At 51.2% G+C, this 25202-nt stretch overlaps 1 protein-coding gene across 9 annotated transcripts in view; it reads right to left on the bottom strand.

Annotated features, from left to right (window-relative positions):
• The window catches only part of SARDH (sarcosine dehydrogenase), a 75956-nt gene extending 63454 nt beyond the window's left edge, over positions 1 to 12502 (bottom strand). The window contains exons 1-8 of one of the 9 annotated variants that reach the window (XR_004054071.1): positions 12399 to 12502; positions 11582 to 11631; positions 10896 to 10964; positions 8184 to 8544; positions 6790 to 6968; positions 5717 to 5896; positions 4789 to 4912; positions 4490 to 4590 (exon numbers count right to left, since the gene is read on the bottom strand). Coding sequence is in view for 8 of the 9 variants with exons in the window: in XM_030920291.1 (XP_030776151.1) it covers positions 4490 to 4590; positions 4789 to 4912; positions 5717 to 5896; positions 6790 to 6968; positions 8184 to 8544; positions 10896 to 10904 (954 nt within the window). In the remaining variant the exon portion in view is untranslated. Of the gene's footprint in view, positions 1 to 4489; positions 4591 to 4788; positions 4913 to 5716; positions 5897 to 6789; positions 6969 to 8183; positions 8562 to 10895; positions 10965 to 11581; positions 11831 to 12398 lie in introns of all 9 variants that reach the window. The other 8 variants (XM_030920291.1, XM_010372778.2, XM_030920296.1 and 5 more) reach the window with 8 other exon arrangements.
• Positions 12503 to 25202: the final 12700 nt, after the last annotated feature.

Genomic DNA, 25202 nt, shown 5'->3' with positions numbered 1-25202 from the left:
AATTGCTTGAACCCAGGAGGCAGAGGTTGCAGTGAGCTGAGACTGTGCCACTACTCCAGCCTGGGCAACAAAGTGAAACTTTGTCTCAAAACAAAACCAACCAAACAAACAAAAAACCAATGTTTACAAAATCATAATATTGCAGACAGGAACTGCTGATTTAACCAATAAACAAACCAAACAAAACAAGACGATTTAGAAAGCAAGCAGGCATGACATCCACCGCCACTGCGGCTCCTCTGCACGCAAAGAACAGCCTTCTCTCAATCCCTCTGTCTCCTGCCCCGAACTGGAGATGAGCACAGGAGATGTGACCCCTGCCCCGCCTCTGAGAGCAGAAAAGGGGATGTGCAGAGACCAGAAGGGACATTCTGGCAGATGCTCCCTTCCTCTCCGGGGGGATCCCAGGAGTCCTGTTCATTGGAATGAGAGTATCTGCATCAAGGGATCATTGTCAGGCAGCACATAGAAGTTCCCAGTAACTGAGCACTGTTTAAAAATAATAAAAGGCCGGGCGCGGTGGCTCAAGCCTGTAATCCCAGCACTTTGGGAGGCCGAGACGGGCGGATCACGAGGTCAGGAGATCGAGACCATCCTGGCTAACACGGTGAAACCCCGTCTCTACTAAAAAAAACACAAAAAACTAGCCAGGCGAGGTGGCGGGCGCCTGTAGTCCCAGCTACTTGGGAGGCTGAGGCAGGAGAATGGCGTGAACCCGGGGGGCGGAGCTTGCAGTGAGCTGAGATCTGGCCACTGCACTCCAGCCTGGGCGACACAGAGAGACTCCGTCTCAAAAATAATAATAATAATAATAATAGCCGGGCGAAGTGGCTCACACCTGTAGTCCCAGGACTTTAGGAGGCTGAGGCAGGAGGACCGTTTGAGCAGTTTGAGACCAGCTTGGGCAACATAGCAAAATCTCGTCTCTATAAAAAATACACAAATTAGCCAGGAGTGGTGGCACGTGCCTGTAGTCTCAGCTACTCGGGAGGTGGAGGTAGGAGGATTGCTTGAGCCCAGGAGGTTGAGGCTGCAGTGAGCTATGCTCGTGCCACTGCACTCCAGCCTGGGAAACAGAGTGAGACCCTGTCTCAACCAGTGATAATAATAACAGTCATATCCTAACCTCTACCAGCACTACTACTTTAAAAACAAAGCCGGTCCCGGAGCTCCATAGAGCAGGACAGTGGGGACACCTGGTGGCCGGGGAAGCCCCTGACGCTTGTCCCAGCAGGATCCATATCTGGACTTTCCTGCCCCTTGCACAGACCCTGCTACCTCTGAGCACCCAGCGGACTTCCCAGTTCAGCATCAGCGTCCAGTGGAGCCCTGGTCTTTCTCTCCAGGCAGCAGCCTCCTGCTCTGGCTGTCTCCAGTCTGGCCCTGGTGCCACTGACTCCCTGCCTCCTGACCTCAGCCCATGCCTTCCATCTGCCTCTTTCTTCCATCCGAGCCCTGCCTTATTGCTCCTGTCCTCTGCAGTCTTTCTCCAAAGCTCCAGCTGGCAATGACTCCACACCCCTCTGTCCTTGTCCTTGTCATTGCACAGCTACCTCCTCACCAGCACCTGCTGTATGCCAGGCACCACACCCAGCTGCATCACTCTGTCCTTCCCGCAACACAGCCTGAGGCAGTAGGGATGGTTATTACCCATTTTGTGGAAAAGGGAACCAAGGTTCAGAGTGGTGACAGACTTGTCCAGCCTGGGTAATGGAGGAGTCAGCGTTTAAACCCAGCACCCGGGCTCTTACCCACGACTCTGCCCCCTGATGGAGAAGCCACTCCTTGCTGCTGCCAAAGGATGCCGAAACACAAATGTGAGACCACCTAAGAGCACCCGGGCCACCTGCTTCAACGACAGCTCAGAGGGAAGAGATGAGCCCTGGCCACAAAGGAAGCTGTGGGCAGCGTTCTCTAGGACCCAGGCCTGGGACAGATCCTCAGAAAAGGGAGATCCTTGAGGCCACACAACCCTCTGGCCACCCAAGAAGAAAGATGAACCACACGTGAGACCTGAGCCCTCACCTGCCAGCCGGAGCCCCCAGGCCCCGATGTGTGTGGCTGTGTATGATCAGGGTGGACAGTGTCCGGCTGCACAAGGCTGCCACACCTGGAGAGCTTCCTGAGCAGATGGAAATGGGCTGCACAGGTGGCATGCACCCAAGACAGGGCCCCCTGCCTTCTTCTGTGGCCCACCCAGGGATCAGGCCACAGCAGGTGGGCAGGTCAGGGCCGGCGGCCTGGCTCCTTCCTCAGATTCACACCAACTGCCCAGCGGCAGCCTCTGGAAGGGCCAACTTCCAGGCACCTGCACGTGGCCAGGTGTCAAAGGAACATGAGGGGCTTTGTGTGAAGCCCCATATCTCCACTTTTCTCCTACCAGGTCTCAGAGCTGCTGGGGCTGGTGGCCCTTTTCCTGTGCTCTGGTACCAGAGGCATGCTGGGATCTGGACTGGCTTTGTAAGTAACACCTCCTAGCTTTGCTTGAATCTTGACATATACAAGAGGAGGCAGCTGCAGGGACCTAGGCCAACTCTGCCGTGCTTCTTCCCTGGAAAGGCACCTCAAAGGCAGGTCTTGGGAGGAATTAGGGATGGAGGATGGAGCCACAGTCCTGGGCTTGGTGGACACTCTGTGGCCACCCTCCCTGAAGTCCCAGGACACAGCTCTGCCTGCTCTCCAGGAGCCCACTGCAGCCTGAGCGTGACCCTTGGTGGCCACCTAGGGGAAGAGGCTCTCCCCAGGGACCCAGAGCCAGGGAATAGGCCTCAGCACTCAGCTCTGACACCCACCGTGTGACTACTCTTAGTCCCTAACCCGGCACGTGGCACCAGCCACCCGCAGTGAGCGTTTGCTGGAGTTAGACTCATTCTATGAATAAGGGGTCTTGTGTCCAGTGGGGTGTGGCTTGCCAGTGCACTGGAGTCAGAGGCAGGAGCCCACTGGGACCCAGGTTCTGGCCCCATTTCCCCACCCTCTTCACCGCCCTGGTCTACGAAGCAACCAAGCCTGGCACCTCCCCGGTGACCACAGGGAAGCCAGGCTGGCAAAGGGTAGTGATGGGTAGCCCCCAGGGATGAAGCTCCCCACTCAGGGGCCCAGGCTTCCCTCTCACTGGCCCTGACCCTAAACAAGGGCAGTCTGTTCTCACATTGACCCTGCCCTACAGCCTCTGGCCCTGGCTGTCTGAACGGTCTGCAGGTCCCGACTGCCATGCACACTCTGTGCATGCTTCTTGTCCACCACACCACCCTCAAGAGCCTCACCTAGATGCAGCCACCTCCTCCAGGGAGGCTCCCCTGGTCCACTAGGGCTGGGCATTCCTATAGCCCCTGAGTCCCCATCAGAACCCTTATCAGCATGTTCTGGAATTGCACGTATACTTGTCTGTACCTCCCCCTAACTCTACCCAGCAAGAATTAGATCCCTGTCTGTGTTATGGCCACAGCTTCTAAAATAGGGTCTGAAACACCGAGCTCACCCCATCAATGTCTGATGCGGGGAGGGTTCGATGGAATGTGAATGGTTGGATTAATATGTAGGTGGATGCTGGAGGAAGGGCAGAGGGAGAGATGTGTGGCTAGAGGGAGGGAGGGATTGATGTGTAGAAGGTTGAGTGGGTGGGTGGATGGAAGGATATATGAAAGAAGGGATGGACAGGTGAACATGTGGATAAATAGATGAATAGATGGATGGAGAGATGGAGGAGGGAAGAATGGATGGAGAGATGGCAAGATGAATAGAGGGAGGGATTGAGTGGAGGGAGGAATGGATGAAGGGAAGGGAGATGGGTAGAGGGATGAGGGAATAAATAGGAGAAGGCGTGGATAGATACAGGAATAGATGGATGGAGAGATGGATGGAGAGACGGAGGGCTGGACAGAGAGAGGAATGAGTAAGGAAGGGTCACATGATGAAAGAGGACAGTCAGTAACAAGGTGGCAGGAAGCTCCCAGCCACCACCATGGAAGGGAGGGGTTGAGGACAGGAGAGAAGAGAGAAGAGAGGGCAGGAGGCACCCAGGTGCCAGCAGGTGCACCCAGGCCCCCAACCTCCCTCGGCAGAAGGCTCTCAGAGAGGTTCTTCATGCCAGGAACCAGCATCCTCTGAGACAGGCACCCCAGGCACACTGGGAGCGTGCAAACATTTGGGGCTTCTCTGAAACTCCTGGGCACAGAACATGACAAAAAGCTAGGCCTCCTGCACCATGCAGGAGAGGCTGGGCTATGTTCTGGGCATCAAGGAGAGGCCAGGCCCTGAGGAACAAGGGGGTCAGCCCCATCAGGGATACCCCTGTGCTCCCTAGTTTAATCTTCACACCACCTGGAAACACTCCGTGTTACAGTCCCCATTTCACAAATGAGGTGACTGAGGCTTGGGGCAGTGAGGGAGCCCACTAGGGTCGCACCACCTGGGTTCAAGCTGGGATTCAGAGCCAGGTCTCTGTGGCCCCCACAGACTGACACAGAACCCGGGGCTGTCCACCTACCTGAATCCCCTCGATGCGCTCGGTGACGACATAGGCATGGTGCATGGCCACCAGCGGGACCTTGACTCCAGCCATCCGGCCCACAGCACTTGCCCACACTCCTGCGGGCAGAGCACAGACAGCTCAGCTCTGCTAACATCTGGTGGGAGCTGCCTCTCAGGTGTGCACAGGTTGCCTCTGCAGACCTGTCTGCCCTAGCAGGGGCTCCCCACCCCAGAAAGAAGCCCTGCAGAGGTGGGAGCAGGTTTAGGGAGCAGCCAGCATAGCCACACAGGAGTCAGGAGAAATGCTACTCCCACCTGCACAGTTGACCACGCAGGGCGTCTGGATGGAACCGTGTTGAGTCTCCACACCTGCGACCCGCCGCACTCCAAAATCATCTGTCCACACACGAATGCCGGTCACTGGGCAGTTCTCAATGACCTGGGATCGAGAGGAACTGCTTCTAAAACTCCACGGGACTCCCTGGGGGAGTTTACCCACCCCCCTTCAACCAACCTCTCCTCCCAGAGGGGAGCTGAGGACACTGTTTCTGCTAGCAGCAGGCCCCCTGTGATACTGTCAGGGAAACGGGATGACCAGAAAACTAGACCCACCCATGCCTTGACTTGGAGAACTTGAAAGTTGGGCAAATTCTTTCACTTGACTTGTTGGGGAAACCCTCTTATCATAATGTGAAAAAGTAACTGACTTTTTTTTTTAAAAAAAAGCAAGATATTTGATTAATGGAAAGATGTTTGCAGTCTACTGTTTGGTAAAGGAAAAAAAAAACAGTCACAAAACAACAGCAGCTTGGTTCTATTTTGTATACATATATATTTTCATAGAAAAATATTTGGAGTAAAACATACTAAAATGTCAATACTAGTTACTGCTGTGTGATTTTGACTTCTTTTTTGCTTATGTGTCTTCTTAAAATTGTTCTACAAAGATGTGCGGAGTTGAGATAAATGCAGATACAAATTATAAGAAGGGCTTTTGAGACAATTTGCTTGTGCAGCAGAGGAATGGGTGCACCCAGGGCATGACCTGATGTCTGTGAACAGACCGAAGGCATAGCCTCCCCTTGGCAGGAGTGGACCAGAAGGCTCAGAGAGGTCCTCACTGGCCCCAAGTCACACAGCAGTCAGAGAATGGCTCCTGTTCTCTTGCCTTCTGCTCTCAGGGTTCTAAGGCAGGAGGAGTGGGCTGGGAGCAGGAGACCCAGAGCCGGGTGGCCATCAGTACCTGTGCTCCTCGGGCAGAAGCTGCCCTGGCGAGGGTGCTACAGGTGCCAGCGGGGTCCATGGTACCGTCGTGCGGCACATACAGGGTTCCGTAGAGGTCATCCACATTCATCAGCGGGTACAGAGTCTTGGTCTCTGCCGGGCTCAGCACGTGGGATTCCACACCATACGCCTTGCCCAGCTGGGGGGACCCAGGGAGATTAACTGAGTCCGTGGGAAGCAGACCCCTGGGCCACTCCCTCCCCAGGTGGGCATCCACCGCAAACCCCAGCCTAACTTTCTCCCAGAAGCCTTAGCTGGTCCCCACGGCTTCGGAGCCTGTCCCTTGAATCCGCTTCAGCATAAGAGTTAAGGAGCAGGGGATACTCCACTGAGGCAGGCTCCAGGGCCAGGCCCCCTGTGCCAACCCGACCCTCACCAGCTGTGTGACCAACCTGGGGCAAAGTCGCTTCAGGCTCACCCAAGTGAAGTGGGGGTGAGAATAGTGTACGTCACTGACAAAGAACTTAGACCAGTGCCCGACACAAAGTGTCTATTATATAAAATTAATAACCCCACAAGTCTAATACTTTGGGCCTGAGAAGTTTCCCAGTCAGTTTCAGACTGTCAGATAGACCACGCCCCCACATTTGATTGGCCCAAGAACAGCCAATCATTGTCCTCAGGCAGGGAAGAGCTGAGCCAATCAGATTCTCTGTCTGGGAATTCTGAATGAAGCCTGGCAAAGTCACTTTCTCCAGGTGGCACAGCCAGCAAGGGGCAGCGCTAGGGCTGGAACCCAGATCTGTCACCTGCCGGGGCTCCTTCCCTATGGCATGTCCTCTCTCTCGTGACAGAAGGGTGCCCACCGACATGAGCCCCACCCCCGACCCCGCAGGAGGCAGACTCATCCACACGAGCCCCCCACCCCCAGCCCCTCAGGGGATGCGCACACGGACATGAGCCCCCCGTACCTCCATCCTCACAGGGAGCCCACCCTACCCCCACAGGGGGTGCATCCACCAATATGACCCCCCAAGGAGTGCACCCACCCACCCAAGCCCCCCTCTTTGCCCCCCGCAGGGGAGCACACACCGACATGAGCCTCTTGTATTCATCCAGGCGCTGCCGGTTGGACGCGATGAAGAGGCCCCCGTTCTGGATCCAGCCCGTGTGTAGTCCCGTCTCCTCCTCCAGCTCCCGGCTCACCACACGCCGAGTGTGGGCCAGAAGCTCCACCTCCACGTCACTGGGCCGCAGCTGCCACAGCAAGCCTGCCCAGGAGGGTGGGTGCTATCACTCCCCAGGGAGGGGACTGCACCTACTTCCCCCCTACGAATATCTGGGGATACCCTGATATTCAACCATGGGTGTCTTTCTCTGTTCTCCAGACCCCTGGGGGGCCTGGAGAGGTTGTTGAGCAGGAAATAACAGGACCAAGATGAATGTGAGGGAGGTCTCGCCCTTGGGCAGCGCAGAGAGTGACATAGCAAAGGCCCCCATTTTTGGAGCACCTACTGTGTGCCAAGCCCCGTGCTAAGCCTGTCGTCCTAGGAGGAGGGCGTGATTCTCTTATCAATCAAGTTCAAGTGGCACCAAGAGTTCTGTGGCCAAGGTCACAGAGCAGGTGAGTGGGGGCACCAGGACACCAACACACTACTGAATGAAGCCTAAATCTGCACTCTTCCCAACAAAGGCTGCCCTCCAGCAGCTGAGTCTGAGAGGTGGCAGGCCAGGGGTGTGGCTGATGAAGTGTCAGGGAAAGGGCTATGACAGCCCAGCTAGGGGCCGGTGAGAAGGCAAGGGCAAGGGTTGGAGCAGTGGCATGTGGGAGCCGGCTCGCATCAGCTCTCAGGAGCCCAGGGAAGCCCAACTCCACAGTCAGTGACCTCATACTGGTGGCTTGCTACTGGCCAGGTGGGAGTGTTTATATCACAGAAATTGTCCAACACTGCAAGTCAGGAGATCCAGTTTACCGGGACACCCATGGTTGAAAGGGTGAAGGCAGAAGGTTGGCTGTCCTGGGACATGAACACCATGGGTGCTTAATATATGCCCACTGGCTAGTTAGGAGAATGAGAACTGTAGAAGCCTCTGGTGTTCATGGAGGACACAGGTCTGCTTCACCCCCAAAGGTCTCTGTCTGTCCTCCTCCACTCCCTGGGATACCCTCAATCCTGGTGGCTCTGTCCAGGAAAGGGGCTTCTGCCCTCTGGACAGCTGCCTCGAGTTTCCAGCCTTGGTCCCAGCTTCACTCTCCAGGCCACACAAGCAGCATCTACTTCCTCCTCCCACCACAGCTCTTGAGAGACTCAGAGGGCAAGCGGTACCCCCAGCTCCACCCATCTGCAAATTGGCCAAGCACCCTTCCCCAGGGTCTCTTCTCCAGGCTGGTGGTTGTGAACCCAGAACTGTCTCAGCTAGCAAGGGACTGTGGCCCCTCGCTATGTCCTATCCCTCCCTGCCCCTACCTGGCCCCTGATCCCTACCTGCCGTGTGCCAGGTGGTCCCGGAGGTCAGCCGCTCCCGCTCCAGCAGCACCGCCCCACTCATGCCCAGCTTGGCCAGGTGGTACAGGGTCTGGCAGCCCAAGCTGCCTCCACCAATGACCACCACGTTGGCTGTGCTGGGCAGGGGTCGGCTCGGGCCTTGGGCCACCACCGAGGTGCCTTGTCCCTCCTTCAGGGTCCGCTGATACGGCACACTCTTCTCGGCTGTGGGGCCAGATGCACTGGACAGGTTGCATGGCCCCAGGCCCCGGGTAGGGCTCTGGCGAGGGCGGGCAGCAGCCACACGTAGGGCTCGGCTCAGTGAGGCCATGGGGGCTCCGGGCCTCAGCACAGCAGGGAGCTGGGAGAGAATCAGAGCTGGGTGGGGTGCAGAGGGGACATGGTGGGGGCTGTGCTGAGTACCCAGGGGAATAAGGGCCCTACGGTGTTACCTCCCACGGCCTTCCTCCTGCCACTTCCTCGTGTTATGCATGCATTCTTTCATTTATTCATTTATTCATTCTATGTGTATTTTTAAGGACCTGGTATGCAGCAGGCTCTGTCAGTGCCCAGGGGCAACCATGGTGAGGATAGGTCTCTGCCAGCCCACAGAAAAGACAGGGAGCGCCAAGCTCTGGGTAGGAGTGGGGGTCGGGGCCACAAGGGGAGGCAGAGAAGAGTGGTTGACGTGGCTGGCAGAGGTCCAAAGTGAGACCTGAGGAAAGCGGGCTGCCCCATGAGGCCGGGCAGGGAGGACGGAGAGGGGACTGAGGACAGAGGACCAATAGCTGGAAAGGAGGAGCTCTGGTCTCAGGGATGCTCACCTCCAGGTCGCAGAGAGCGACAGGCCGGGGCTGGGAGGGGGATCTCGAGAGCCCTTTCAGAGTTCAAGATGCTTCTGAGGGGCCATGCAGCCCCTGGGACCCCACAGGTCTGTGCTGGGGCAGACCCCAAGTCCTGTGGTGTGGGGATGGGACCTGGGGGAGTGCCCAGAGAAGGCGGTGGTGGTGGCACAGTAAGGCAAGGCGGGGGCTGTGTTGAGGGATGGAGTCACTTGCACTCCCAGACAGAGAGCCAGGAGGGAGAGGCATTGTGGACGCTACAGCAGTGGCCACAGGATATTAGCAGGCAGCCTTGAAATGGGGCACCCAACCCCAAAGCCTGGAGCCAGTACTTCCTCCTGGGCAGGCCCCTCCCAAACCCAGACAAGAGGTGTTGCCCCCTCATCAGCCCCAAAGCTTGGTGGGACTTAAGGCAGAAGCTGATGAAGGATGTGGTGTCTGGGCTCTGCTCCCTTGGGGCCACTGGGATTGCAGAGTAGGGGCTCAGAAGCTAGGTTAACAGGCCTTCCTCCCCTCTGCTCCATCCCAGCTGACCTACCCCAAATCCCTCCTCCTTCAGGAAGCCCTCCCAGATCTCCCCAGCCAGAAAAATCCAATAACAATGAGAATGCAAGAGGGAGCCCTCCTTCTCAGGAGAGAAGGCACTGATGAAAACGGATGTCTCCTTGGGTGCGGGTGAGGCAGGACAGGCAGTCAAAGGAGTCATCATGTCCTGGGGACGCAGCAACCGTGGTGACTGTGCAATCAATACAATCAGCCTCCACGTTTGTGTGAGCTCGTTCAAGCAAAGCTGTCTGCAGTAGGGCCTTTCCCCTGGAAAGGGCATGCGCGCATTGATTTCACCTGTCCTCAAACTGACCCTTTGCTCATTCTAATAGTAAAAAACACACCCCTGGGTGGAGATTTTAAGATGCTAATGAGGCTGGGCTTGGGGGCTCATGCCTGTAATCCCAGCACTTTGGGAGGCCAAGGCAGGCGGAACACCTGAGGTCAGGAGTTCGAGACCAGCCTGACCAACATGGAGAAACCCCGTCTCTACTAAAAATACATTAGCCAGGTGTGGTGGTGCAGGCCTGTAATCCCAGCTACTCGGGAGGCTGAGATAGGAGAATTGCTTAAACCTGGGAGGTGGAGGCTGCAGTGAGCCAAGACTGCGCCATTGCACTCCAGCCTGGGCAACAACAGTGAAACTCCGTCTCAAAAAAAAAAAAAAAAAAAAAGATGCTAATGAGACATGTGGCGTATGAACAAGCATGTACAGCTACCACATGTGCACCCAGAGGACCCGCCATCACATGTTTCCTAGTAACCTCTCTTTCCACCCGCTTATGAATAATTGTGGAAGACTCCCTGAAATGAGGTTTCTCCAGCAATCGTCAACGCTGCCTCACCCTTAGGAGCAGTCCCCGCAAATCCTCTCTCTCCCAGGGAGCTGCACTGTCTTTTCCGCACCTGACTTTCAAAATGTTCTTTTTCCTTTGCAATAAATCGCTCTATGCTGCAGCTCTTTTGCTGTGTGTCTCATGTTTAAATTCTTTTTTTTTTTTTGAGAAAGGGTCTCACTCTGTCATCCAGGCTGGAGCGCAGTGGCATGATCTCAGCTCACTGCAACCTCTGCCTCCTGTGTTCAAGCGATTCTCCCGTCTCAGCCTCCTGAGTAGCTGGGATTACAGGTGCCTGCCACCATGCCTGGCTAATTTTTGTATTTTTGGTAGAGACAGGGTTTCAGCATGTTGGCTAGGCTGGTCTCGAACTCCTGACCTCAGGTGATCTGTGTGCCTCGGCCTGCCAAAGTGCTGGGATTACAGGCATGAGCCACTGTGCCCGGCCTAAATTCTTTAAACTAAGAAGTTAAGAACTGAGGTCTCACAACAGGCATCAATGGAGGGGTGGGGTGGTGTCCTGCCCAACATGGACCTCCACTGCCCTCTTCTGGGATCTGCAGGAAAAGTGAAAGGGATGTGGCTGTGATCCGAGGTGTGAAGTGCTGTGCCACCTACATCAGTATGAACGATTGATGTAATTAGCTAAGAAAGCCAGCCTCCTTTTTCAAGAGTGGACCATATGCTATGCACGTTCGTTCACTCTCGTTGAACACCTATAGACACATACTTCACAGCGGGGGAGTCTGACACATGGAGAGGCTCCCTGAGGTGACCAGAGTCACAGGGCCTCCATGTGGCCGTGCCAGGGACTCTCTCCTGCCCCATCTTCTGACCATCCCAGGGGGACTCAGGACCCACTGCCACACCCTGTCCCACCTGAACTGTGGGCACTGCCCAAGCCTGACGAGGTGCAGAACCCTGTCCTAGGTACAGTGGGGGATGTGAGGGGGATCCCAGCTCTCAGGCAGGTCAGGGCGGCCCTCTATCCCCTGCCCCAGCGCCCTATCCCAAGGGAGGGAGCAGGGAGTCTGCTTGGAGTGGCGAGGGGAGTGCGGAGGGGTTGGAGCTTGTCCTCAGCCTCTCAGCCCTCAGTGTGTCAGCCTGTCTGCCTCCTGCCTGCAGAGGTGGCCCCAGACAAGGAGGCATGCCCCCTGCACGTGTCTGTACATACCTTCAGTACTTGAAGGTCCACAGTCTTCCAGGAGCCCCAGAAGTGGTGCCCTACCAGGGGAAAGCCAGCTTGAGTGGCACCGAGGAAGGTTCTCCAAGGCTGAACACCCCCGCCTCACTCCCCACCACGGTGCTGCACGGCACAGTACACCTGGTCAGCTCTGGGCAAAAGTCTCTCTCCTCCTTCCGACTGTGCCCAACGCAACGGCTGCTGGTGCCAGAGGCTACCATGTGCCCCTTCACCACCTGTCTGGACAGTCAGGGCTCTTGGGACTGCCAGACTGGGGGCTGGGGGCTGGCAGCGGCCCCAGTGGAGACAGCCCGGAGCCCCTCCTGCCTGCCACCTCCCTGGAAACAGCTGCCTCCACATTAACCCGCTCTCCTGCTCCCTCCAACTCTCTCCCACCCCTGAGTCAGCTTCCCAGGAGTGAGGGCTGAGGACAGCCCTGGGCTTGGGATCAGACAGACGGTGGGGGTTTTGTCACAGGACTGGGGCCTTGAGCAACAACTTAACCTCACTGCAAAGCAGGGGACCCAGGAACGCCCTCCTCCTCCCAGGCTCAGGGGGTGGCGGGAGTCAAGCGAGGAGAGCGCCTGGCACCTTTGCCTGGTGCGGGAAGGCAGACTGTTGTGGGGAGGAGCGGCGGGGGGCGGGGAGGCAGCTGCCCATATGGTGAATCCTGGTCCTGCTCACCCAACTGGATGGTCCCTGCAGCCACGGGCAGAGGGAGATCCCAGCCAGCTCCGGCCAGGCCCAGCCCCACCCACATAGGGGAGGCCCCAGCCTTGTCCCTCCCTGGGGGTGTACCTCCAAGTACCTCTTGTCAGCTGCAGCGCCCCTCGGCCCTAAGAGTGCTTGGCCCAGCGGAGGTGGCTTCACTTTCTTGCTTCCCAAGCAGTGGCCTGGCCGGAACACCAGGCCTCCCCCGCCCCCTGGCCTCGCTGCCAGCCCCATGTCGCCGCCCAGGATCTGGGCGGAGCGTACCGCCCACCGCCGCGGCTTCTTGGCCAGCTCAGTGGGGGCTTCTAGGCCAGGCCAGTGGGCAGCTCCCTCTGAGGGTGGCAGAGCAGGGGTGTAAACCCCATGCCCCATTACCCGTAGGCGACTTGGCAATCAACCACCCGCTCCAACCCTCATTTCCTCGTCTCTGAAACAGAGGCCTCGGGGTTGCTGCAGTGAACCCAGGCACCCCTGCCTGCTGGAGCCTGCCTGAGCTCCCCACGCCCAAAAGGAGCTATGCACAGGCAGGGTGGGCAGGAAAAGTGGGGTCAGCAGCAGCTTGGGCCAGGGGCCTGTCCATTGCAGGGAGGCTCCTTTGGTGACGTCATCTCAGCACATGTCCCAGGTTGCTCACCCCCAGGGACAGGGCACTCGCTGCCTTCAGAGGCAGGTGAGAAGGCCTGGGTCAGCTTCCCAGGGACAGGGGCTCCTGTGCTGTCTGTGTCCTGCTCTCCTGAGCTCCCAGATCCCTCCCGTGTTTGGGGAGAGGCCCGGGAGCCACTGGCTCTTTTACTGCGCAGTACGTAGGCCCCAGGGCAGGGATTCCAGCCTCCAGTGACTGTTGGGGACAGCAGTGCTCAGGGAGGGGGCCACACAGCAAGCTGGTGGGGGAGGCAGACTGGATGCTGCAGCCTGACTCTGGGCTGGGGCAAGTTAGCCATTCCCAGGCAGAAGTGGACACCCAGAAGAGGGGTGCGGAGGAAATCCAGAAAGAAATCCAGAAAGAATACACCTCTGGGCCGGGCTCGGTGGCTCACGCCTGTAATCCCAGCACTTTGGGAGGCCGAGACGGGCGGATCACAAGGTCAGGAGATCGAGACCATCCTGGCTAACACAGTGAAACCCCGTCTCTACTAAAAAATACAAAAAACTAGCCGGGAGCGGTGGCGGGCGCCTGTAGTCCCAGCTACTCAGGAGGCTGAGGCAGGAGAATGGTGTAAACCCGGGAGGCGGAGCTTGCAGTGAGCTGAGATCCGGCCACTGCACTCCAGCCTGGGGACAGAGGGAGACTCCGTCTCAAAAAAAAAAAAAAAAAAAAGAATATACCTCTGGATGCCCAAAGAATCAGAACAGGTGCTGATGTAAAGTAAGATCACCTCCTCGCACCGGATCAAAGACAGGGGTATTTCAATGGCAGTCTGTTAACACTATAGTGATGCCAGCTGCCAATACTGGAAGTGATCATATACTAAACCGCTGTAATTAATACCAATCCAATCGGTGTGTTCTTATTCGCACCGAGGATGCCCGACTGTCTTGCTGCCAGCTTGTCTATCCTCTACATTTACTGAATGCCTAATGTTTACAAAGCACTGCTGGGAAACCGATAGTGACATCTAAGATCCAGCCCCTGCCCTCAAGGGGCTCAGGGTTCACGAAGCAGACAGATTCAGGGAGAGGCACAACACCACGAGGCTGGCTTCCTTCCACCAGGGAATCCAGGAGGACCTCTTAGAGAAGGGGGCCTGGGCTCTGGGCCTGACCACATGCTGACACCATTCTCAGTCCCTGCCTCAAAGGCAAAGGGCCCACTGGCTTAGGCCCCTGGCTGCCTAGTGGAAAGCTGGCCCCACCAGTTGGAGGCTTGCCTGGGGTGGTGTGGGGGTCCTGGGGCAGAGGACCTCCCCTTCAGATGGTGTGGCTTGCCCAGCAGCCTGAGCTAGGGCTGTGCTCACCCAACAGGGTGACAAATGAGCTCAAGAGGTCAAGGAAGGAGCATGGCCCAAGTTCTCCCAGGAGCCCTGGACGTGCAGGTGCATGGGAGAGAGACACAGCAGACACCGCAGCCCCAGGGCAGTGGCCAGGTAGCCCACACCTCTCCTGTCCCTGCCCTCAAAGACAAGTGGCAGCTGTTGCAAAATTGTTACAAGCCAAGAGGGCAGCAGAGTGACCCTGCACTTTGGACAAGGGGTGGTGGCTGGGGGCTGGCCCTGACCTGTTAGCTGTCTATTAGCATCGTAGGATTTTCATCCAGCAGGACCTGTTAGCACCCAGCTCAGGTCTGGGAGAGGCAGAAAAGCTGTCTCCCCCCAGGCACTAGTAGTCACAGCTCTGGAGGGGCCAGGGTCGGGACAAGGAGGCCAAGACAGGGTCCGGTATGATCTCGGGCTGGTCTCATCACCTCTCCCTTTGCTGAGACTTAGTTTTCCCATCTTGGAACCAGAGGTTGGAAGCCCTGCCATGTCAGTTTCACAGAAGCCTTGTAAATTTCCCTGAGTAAATTTCCTTCAGTCTGGCTCTAGACCACACCAACAGAGGGGCTGCCACCTCAAAGAAGTCACCTCCACCAGGGATAAAATCCACTTGATCATGGTGCATGATCTTTTAAATGTGCTGTTGAATTTGGTTTGCTAATTTTTTTTGAGACAGAGTCTCGCTCTGTCGCCCAGGCTGGAGTGCGGTGGCGCAATCTCGGCTCACTGCAACCTCTGCCTCCCCATTTCAAGCAATTCTTCTGCTTCAGCCTCCCAAGTAGCTAGGATTACAGGCACGCACCACCATACCCAGCTAATTTTTTGTATTTTTAGTAGAGATGGGGTTTCACTATGAATGGCCAAGCTGGTTTCGAATTCCTGACCTCAAGTGAGCCCCCCATCTCGGCCTCCCAAAGTGTTAGGATTACAGACGTAAGTCACCGCGCCCAGCCGGTTTGCTATTTTGATGAGTATTTTTGCATCTATGTTCATCAAGGATATCGGTCTATAATTTTCTTTCTTGTAATGTTATCTGGCTTTGGTATCAGGGTAATGCTGGCCTCGTAAAATGAGTACGACTCTCTGTTTAGTGCACTCTGAAGAAAACTGTGGTGCAAATCAAAGTCACAGTTGACACTACATTCAGGAGTGAGGGGCTGCCTTCAGGTCCACTGCCCTCCCCAGCCTCCCTGCCACCGCTCCGGTGGGGACTGTGATGGACTTGTTCCTCTGCCCTCATGGCCTGGACATACTTGGGCCAACCCCAAGACTCTTCCTCTGGCTCAGGCTGGCCCTCTCTGTAGGCCCCCACTAGCCCTTGGTTCCTACTTGCTGGCCAGGCTTCCAGGACAGAGGGAGGAGGTACCTGCAGGCTGCCCTCTGATGGGTCAGAAGTCCAGGGAGGAAGAAGCAGAGGCACTGGGGTAGGAGGCTCCTCCACCAAGCTCTGTGTGTAGCCCTTTGAAAGAGGACATGAGCAACAGTACCCCAACCCAAACTATAACAGCCAACATCACCACTGACCGGGAGGAAGGCAGTGCCCCTGTCACCTCTGAGGGCCTCCTGGGAGTCAGGCGGTGTGCTAAAGGCTTCACACGTGTCATCTCAAATGAGACAGCAACAACTGCTACCCATTGTGGAGCTGGGGAAACTGAGGGAGAACACAGCCAACAGGTGCCAGACCCAGGTGATTCATGGGCCAGGGAAATTTCCAGAACAATTTTCAAGGGCTGAATTTACACTGCCAAGATTTTATTTTTTCAATAAGAACCTCAAAAAGAAAACTACCACTGAATATCCTCTGTTTTCTATCCTCTGTCAAAGTAGAAGAGATGCCCTCCCAGGGTAAGGGTGGCCCTTCCTGAGAAGCAGGAGGCTGCCCCCATCTGCCTGACACCGACGCACAGGGGCAGGTGGAAATGGCTCCAGGTCTGAAGCCATCTGGGCACAGGCATTCCCAGGAATGAGCTACTGAAGTGACCCCCACCTGGCAGTTGCGGGCCGGGCAGTTGCGGGCCGGGCAGTTGTAGGCTGGCGCTCCTGAGGGCCTGAATGCAGACCCACATTCCCCGGAGCACCCTCTCCACTCCATGGCCTAACATTGTTTGTGAGTGAAAGAAACGTGATGGATGGAATCCGCGGTGGAATCCATGGAAACATGGTGGATCCCGGCGGCTAAGCCTGTGCCAGGCAGGTGCCAGGAGTGCTTCAAAAATCATCTCAGGGCCGGGTGCAGTGGCTCACGCCTGTAATCCCAGCACTTTGGGAAGCCAAGGTGGGCAGATCATGAGGTCAGGAGATCAAGACCATCCTGGCTAACATGGTGAACCCCAGTCTCTACTAAAAAAAAAAAAAAAATCAGCTGGGTGTGGTGGCTGGTGCCTGTAGTCCCAGCTACTTGGGAGGCTGAGGCAGGAGAATGGCATGAACCCAGGAGGTGGAGGCTGCAGTGAGCCGAGATTGTGCCACTGCACTCTAGCCTGAGACTAGACCTAGACTCCGTCTCAAAAAAAAGAAATCATCTCGGGACACTGTGTCCTCGGCCGCAGGCACCCCCACCATCTGATGGGGACACAGGCCATGGAGCTTCAGAAAGACTTCCTGTGCACAGTGGGGCAGGTGTAGGGCCCCAGTCTGCACTGGGGGTTTGGAGAGAAGGATGGAGAAGCAAGAGTGAGGGCAGAAGCTGGAAGCCTGGGCTCAGCCAGGGTCTGAAATCCACAAGCACCACCCAGACCCCTCGGCGGGTCAGCCAGACCTTCCAGGGCTCTCATGCCGCCTGCCCAGGAACAGGGGACTCCTGGCATGACCCATGCTGTGCTTTGTGTCTTTGAATGTGTTGCACTAGAAACTTCCTGTAAAAATCCAGATTTCCAAACTTCAATCTTGAAAAGCTGGCCACATGGGGCCCAAAATCCATTGGACACACTTAGGTGGGTCACTCCTAGTCCAGCTGGCCACAGTTCTTACCCTGCATTTTGCCCTTTTGCATTTTCCGCTGGCATCTGGGAGCTTTGCCTTTCCAGCACTGACCAGGACTCTCCATCCGGCTGGAGGAGCAAGAGCAACCCTCAAAGGAGATCCTGGTGTTGGCTGGGCAGCCAGGGAACTGTGGGTCTTGCACAGAACGGAGGGTGGGAGGACTGTGCAGTGCTCTCTTGGGCCCCAGAATCTGAATGCCCTTCCAGATACTCAGGTGAGGGCAGCAGCCCACCACTGGTCACCTCCAGGCTGTCAGGAAACACCGCCCCTGGTGGCCATATGTGAGTATTACAACCTGGGGGAGCTGGACCCAGGCTCAGAAGGGGACTAGCAGGCAGATAGGGGCTGATCTCACACTGGCTGGGAATGACAGCCTAAGGTCATCTGGCTCTTATCTTCCAGACCACACCAGCAGAGAGGCTGCCACCTCAAAGAAGTCACCTCCGCCAAGGATAAAATCCACTTGATCACGATGCATGATCTTTTTAATGTGCTGTTGAATTTGGTTTGCTAATATTTTGGTGAGGATTTTTGCATCTCTGTTCATCAAGGATATTGGCACAAAATTTTCTTTTCTTGTAATGTCCTTGTCTGGCTTTGGTATGAGGGTAATTCTGGTTTCATGAAATGAGTTTGGAAGTGTTCCTTCCTCTTGAATTTTTTGGAAGAATTTGAGAAGAATCAGCATTAATTCTTTCTTAAATGCTTGGCAGAATTCACCAGCAAAGGCATCAGATATCTTGGGCTATTATTTTTTGGGAGGCGTTTGATTACCAATTCAATCTCCTTACTCATTATTAGTCTGTTCAGATTTTCTAGTTTTTGTTTGTTTGTTTTGTTTTTGTGTGTGATTTTTTTTTTTTTTTTTTTTTTTTTTTTTTTTTTTTTTGAGGTGGAGTCTTGCTCCCATCACGCAGGCTGGATCTCAGCTCACTGCAACCTCCACCTCCCAAGTTCAAGTGATTCTCCTTCCTCAGCCTCCTGAGTAGCTAGGATTACAGGTTGCACCACCATGCTTGGCTTATTTTTGTATTTTTAGTAGAGACGGGGTTTTGCCATGTTAGCCAGGCTGGTCTCCTGACTTCTGGTGATCCACCCGCCTTGGCCTCCCAAAGTGGTAGGATTACAGGCGTGAGTCACCATGCCCCGTCCAATTTTCTAGTTTTTTTGTGAATCAATCTTGGTTGGCTGTCTGCTTCCAGCAATTTATTCATTTCTAGGTTATCCAATTTGTAGGCATAGTTGTCTATTATAATCTCGTATATTTCTTTGGTATCAGTTGTAATCTTTCCTCTTTCACTTATAATTTTATTATTTATTTGAGTTTTTTGGTTTTTTTTTTTTTTTTAGTCTAGCCTAGGGTTTGTGGGTTTTTACCTTTTCAAAAAAACTCAACTCTTAGCTGTGTTGATCCTGTCTCTTGTTTCTTAAGTCTGTATTTCATTTATTTCTGCTCTGATCTTTCTTTCTTTCCTTCTGCTAACTTTGGGCTTCATTCGTTCCTCATTTTATAGTTCCTTGAGGTGTGAAGTTAGGTTGTTTATTTGAGATCATTCTTAATGTAGGCATTTATTGCTCTAAACTTCCCATCTAGAATCACTTTTGCTGCATTCTATGAGGTTTGGTTGTTGTTTCCATTTTCATTTGCCTCAAGATATTATTTTATTTCCCTTTTGATTTCATATTCCACTCATTAGTTGTTCAGGAGTGTGTTGTTAAATTTGCACATATGTGTAAAATTTCCACTTTTCCTCCTGTTATTGATTTCTAGTTTTATACCATTGTGGTTGGAAACGATACGTGATATGATTTCAGTCTTCTTAAATGTGTTAAGACTTGTTTTGTGAGCTAACATATGATCTTTCCTGGAGAATGCTCCATGTGCACTTTACAAGAATGTGTGTTCTGCTGCCATTGGATGGAATGTTCTGAATCTATCTGTTAGGGCCATTTGGTCTGTAATGTTGCTCAAGTCTGCTGTTTTCTTATTGATTTTCCAGCTGGATAATCTGTCCACTGTTTAAAGTGTTGAAATCCTCTACTATCGTAATCTATTTTCCCTTCAGTTATGTTAATATTTGCTTTACATAGTTGGGTGCTCCCATGTTGGGTATATATATTATATATGTGTGTGTATATATATATGTATATATGTGCGTATATGTGTGTATGTGTGTGTGTGTATATATATATATATATATATATATATATTTTTTTTTTTTTGAGACAGAGTCTTGCTCTGTCACCCAAGCTGGAGTGTCATGGCATGATCTCGGCTCACTGCAACTTCTGCCTCTCTGATTCAAGTGATTCTTCTGTCTCAGCCTCCTGAGTAGCTGGGACTACAGGTGCGTCACACCACACCCAGCTAATTTTTGTATTTTTTTAGTAGAGACGGAGTTTCACCACATCGACCAGTCTGGTCTCAAGCTCCTGACTTTGTGATCCACCTGCCTCGCCCTCCCAAAGTGCTGGGATTATAGGCGTAAGCCACCGCGCCTGGCCTAGTATGTATATTTTTTGAATTGTTATATCCTCTTGATGAATTGATCCATTTATCATTATATAACAACTGTCTTTGTCTCTTGGGACAGTTTTGATTTAAAGTGTATTTTGTCTGATGTAAGCATAGCCACTTATGTTCTCTTTTGCTTCCCATTTGGATAGAATAACATTTTTCAGCTTATCTATGTCCTTAAAGCTAAACCAAGTGTCTTGTAAGCAGCATATAGTTGGATTTTGTTTTGTTCTTTAATCCATTCAGCTGCTTAGTGGCTTCTGAGTAGATAATTTAATCCATTTAAAGTAATTATTAATAGGTAGGGACTTACTACTGCCATTTTGTTAATTGTTTTCTGATTGTTTTGTAGTCTCGGTCCTTTATTCCTCTCTCACTGTCTTTGTGAGATTTTTTTTTGGTAGTGGCATCTTTGATTCCCTTTTATCTTCTGTGGGTCTACTACAGTTATTTTTCTTTGTGGTTACCAGGAGGTTTACCTACAACATTTTATAGGTGTAACAGTTTATTTTAAGCTGATAACAACTAAACTTTAGCCACATACAAAAACTCTACACTTTAATTTCTCCTCTCTCACATTTTGTGTTATTGGGGTCATCCTTTACATCTTTTATATAGTGTGTATCCCTTAACAAATTATTGCTGTAATTATTTTTAAATTTTTTATCTTTTAATTTTATACTAGAGTTAAAAATAACTAAAGGCCGGGCGCGGTGGCTCAAGCCTGTAATCCCAGCACTTTGGGAGGCCGAGACGGGCGGATCACGAGGTCAGGAGATCGAGACCATCCTGGCTAACACGGTGAAACCCCGTCTCTACTAAAAATACAAAAAAAAAACTAGCCGGGCGAGGTGGCGGCGCCTGTAGTCCCAGCTACTCGGGAGGCTGAGGCAGGAGAATGGCGTGAACCCGGGAGGCGGAGCTTGCAGTGAGCTGAGATCTGGCCACTGTACTCCAGCCTGGGTGACAGAGCGAGACTCCGTCTCAAAAAAAAAAAAAAACTTATGTGTCACCATTACAATATGCTATGCTTTGGATGTTTTTGTCTTCTACAAAATTCATATTAAAATTGAATCCCCAATGCAACTGTATTGGGAAGTGTGTCCTCTGGGGTTGTTTAGGCCATGATGATTCTGCCATTATAAAAGGGCTTGATGGAAGAAGTTTGTCCTCTTTTGCTCTTCTACCCTCTGCCTCTGCCATGTGAGACTGTGGCAAGAAGGCCCTCACCAGACACCAGATGCTGATGCCTTGATCTGGGACTCCCCAGTTTCCAAAACTGTGAGAGATACATTTTTATTCTTTATAGATTACCCAGTCCGTGTCATCCTGTTACGGCAGTGCAAAATGGACTAAGACACAGTGGCAGCGTACTCCCAATTGGACTATATTTTTGTCTATACAGAGATTTTATACTTTCGTGTCTTCATGTTGTCACTGTTCTTTCATTTCAACTTGAAAAACTCCCTTTAGCATTTCTTCTAAGGCAGTGATAATGAACCCCCACCGTTTTTGTTTATTTGGGAACGTGTTTCTCTCTCCTTCATTGCTGGACATCTTTCCCAAGGTTGACAGTTTTATCCTTTCAGCCCTGTGACTATATTTCCCTCACTACTTCCAAAGTTATCTGTCTTTGACTTTTGAGAATTTCTCTTTTTTGAAGATTTCTTTTATTTTTAATTTCTGTGGGTACACGGTAAGTGTATATATTTATGGGGTACATGAGCTGCTTTGATACAGTTATGCAATATGAAATAGGCACATCATGGAGAATGGGGTATAAATCCCCTCAAGTATTTATTCTTTGAGTTACCAACAATCTAATTACACTAAGTTATTTTAAAGTGTACAACTAAGTTAATTTGACTTCTACCTTTCCCATGTGGATACCCTTTACATCTTTCTCTTGTCTGATTGTTCTAGCTATGACTTCTAGTACTACATTGAATAAGAGTGGTGACAGTGGCATCCTTGTCATGTTTCAAATTTTAGAGGAAAGGGTTTCAGTTTTTCCCCATTCAGTATAATCCTAGCTGTGTGTCTTTTGTATATGGCTTTTATTATGTTGAAGTGTGTTCCTTCTATCCCCAGTTTTTTTGTTTGTTTGTTTGTTTGTTTGTTTGTTTTTTGAAATGGAGTCTCGCTCTGTAGCCCAGGCTGGACTGCAGTGGTGCAATCTTGGCTCACTGCAAATTCTGCCTCCTGGGTTCACGCCATTCCCCTGCCTCAACCTCCTGAGTAGCTGGGACTACAGGCACCCACCACCACACCTGGCAAATTTTTTGTATTTTTAGTAGAGACGGGGTTTCACCATGTAGCCAGGGTGGTCTCGATTTCCTGACCTCATGATCCACCCACCTCAGCCTCCCGAAGTGCTGGGATTACAGGCATAAGCCACCAAGCCCGGCCCTTCTATCCCCAGTTTTTTTACTTTTATTTTTAATTATGAAAGACGTTGAATTTTATTAAATGCTTTTTCAGCAGCAGTTGAAATGATCATGTGGTTTATATTCTTCATTCAATGTATCACGTTGACTGATTTGCATATGTCGAACCATTTGCATATGATGTATCCCACTTTGTTGTGATGAATGATCTTTCTAATGTATTGCTGAATTTGGTTTTAGTATTTTACTGAAGACTGTTACATCAATATTCATCAGAGATACTGGCCTGTAGTTTTCTTTTTATGACGTGTCTTTGTCTAGTTTCAGTATCAGGGTAATACTGGCCTCATAGAATGACTCTGAAAGTATGCTCTTACTGAATTGGCCCCTTTATCATTATATAGTGACCTTCTTTGTCTCTTGTCTCTTATTACAGTTTTTGTCTTGAAATCTATTTTGTCTGATATAAGTATAGCAACTCCTGCTCTTTGGTTTCCATGGAATATCTTTTTCCATCCATTTATTTTAAATCTATGTGTGTCTTTATAGGTGAAGTATGTTTCTTGTAGGCAACAGATCAATGGTCTTGTTTGTTCATCCATTCAGCCAGTCTATGTCTTTTGATCGGAGAGTTTAGTCCATTTACATTTAATGTTATTATTGATAAGTAAGGGCTTATTCCTGCCATTTTGATTTATTTTCTGGTTGTTTTGTGGTCTTCTCCTTCTATTTTTACTCTCTGTCTTCCTCTAGTGAAAGTGATTTTCTCTGGTGATATGATTTATTTCTTGCTTTTTATATGTTGTGTATCCATTGTATGTTTTTTGGTTTGAGGTTACCATGAGACTTGCAAATACTATCTTAATCTTATAACCCATGATTTTAACCTGATAACAACTTAACACTATCTGCATAAACGAGCAAACAAAAAGAAAACTAATAAAAACTCTGTGCCTCAACTTTGTCCCCGTTTTTTTTTTTTTAACTTTTTGTTGTTTCTGTTTCTGTTTTATTATACTAAGTATGTCCTGAAAAGTTGTTGTAGTTATTATTTTTGATGGGTTGTTTCATCTTTCTACTTAGGGTAAGAGTAGTTTACACACCACAGTTAACAGTGTTATAATATTCTGTGTTCTTCTGTGTACTTACTATCACCAGTGAGTTTTGTACCTTCCAGTGATCATTTATTGCTTATTAATGTCCTTTTCCTTCTGATCAAATTACTCCCTTTAGCATTTCTTGTAGGACAAGTCTGGTGTTGGTGAAATCCCTAAGCTTTTGTTTGTCTGGGAAAGTCTTTCTCCTTCATGTTTGAAGGATATTTTCACTGGATATATTATTCTAGGGTAAAAGGTTTTTTTTTTTTTTTTTTTTTTTTTTTTCTTTCACCACTTTAAATATGTCATGCCACTGTCTCCTGGCCTGTAAAGTTTCTACTGAAAAGTCTGCCACCAGACGTATTGGAGCCCCATTGTATGTTATGTGTTTCCTTTCTCTTGCAGCTTTTAGGATCTTTTCTTTATCCTTGACCTTTGGGAGTTTGATTATTAAATGCCTTGAGGTAGTTTTCTTTGGATTAAATCTGCTTGGTGTTCTATAACTTTCTTGTACTTGGATATTGATCTCCTTCTCTAGGTTTGAGAAGTTCTCTATCATCCCTTTCAATAACTTTCTACCCCTATATGTTTCTCTACCTCCTCTTTAAGGCTAATAACTCGTAGATTTGCCCCCTTTGAGGTTATTTTCTAGATCCTGTATGTGTGTTTCATTGCTTTTATTCTTTTTTGTCTCCTCTGATTGTGTATTTTCAAATAGCCTATCTTCGAGCTCACTAAGGCTTTCTTCTGCTTGATCAATTCTGATGTTAAAGGACCCTGGTGCATTCTTCGGTACACCAACTGCATTTTTCAGCTTCAGAATTTCTGCTTGATTCTTTTAAATTATTTCAGTATCTTTGTTAAATTTTTCTGATATAATTCTGAATTCCTTCTCTGTGTTTATCGTGAGTTTCTTTAAGTTTCCTCAACACAGCTATTTTGAACTGTCTGAAAGGTCACATATCTCTGTTTTTTCAGAATTGGTTCCTGGTGCCTTATACTTAGTTCATTTGGTGAGGTCATGTTTTCCTGGATGGGGTTGATGCTAGCAGATATTTTTTGGCATCTGGGCATTGAAGAGTTATTTATTATAGTCTTCTTTGTCTGGGCTTATTTGTAGCCACCCTTCTTGGGAAGGCTTTCCAGATTTTGAAAAGACTTGGATGTCATGATCTAAGCTGTATCTGCTTTAGGGGACACCCCAAGCTTACTAACTCTGTGGTTCTTGCAGACTCGTAGAGGTACTGCCTTGATGGTCTTGGAAAAGATCCAGAAGAATTCTCTGGATTATCAGGCAGAGACTCTTGTTCTCTTCCCACTCTTTCTCCCAAACAGAGTCTTTCTCTCTCTGTTCTGAGTCACCTAAAGCTGGGGATGGAGTGGCAAAAGCACCCCTGTGACCACCACCACTATGACTGCACTGGGTCAGACCTGAAGCCAGTACAGCACTGAGTCTTGCCCAAGGCCTGCTATAGACTCCATGGCTATTGCCTATGTTCACTCAAGGCCCTGAGGCTCTATAATCGGCAGGTGGAAAAGCCAGCTAGGCCTGTGTCTTTCCCTTCAGGGCAGCAAGGTCCCCTAGGTCTCAGGTGGGTCCAGAGGTGCCATCTGGGAGTCAGGGACTAGCATTAAAAAGTTTAGAAGTCTACTTGGTGTTCTACTGTGTTGTGGCTAAGCTTGCACTCAAACCACAAGAAGCAGTCCTTCCCACTCTTCCCTCTCCTTTCCAAAGGCAGAGGAGCCTCACCCCATAGTCACCACGACCCCAGGCCATGAGGACTACCAGCCAGTGTTCCCTTAAGACCCAAGGTCTCTTAAGTCAGCTTGTGGTGAATGCTACCTGGCCTGGGACTCACCGTTCAAGGCAATGGGCTCTCCTCTGGCCCAAAGCACATCCAGAAATGCTGTCCAAGAGTCAAGTCCTGGAATTGAGCACTCCAA

The sequence above is a fragment of the Rhinopithecus roxellana genome, chromosome 16 (assembly GCF_007565055.1).
Source record: "Rhinopithecus roxellana isolate Shanxi Qingling chromosome 16, ASM756505v1, whole genome shotgun sequence".
Taxonomy (NCBI): Eukaryota; Metazoa; Chordata; class Mammalia; order Primates; family Cercopithecidae; genus Rhinopithecus; species Rhinopithecus roxellana.
The sequence above is the reverse complement of the archived record's forward strand: the minus strand, read 5'-3'. Positions and strand labels throughout refer to the sequence as shown.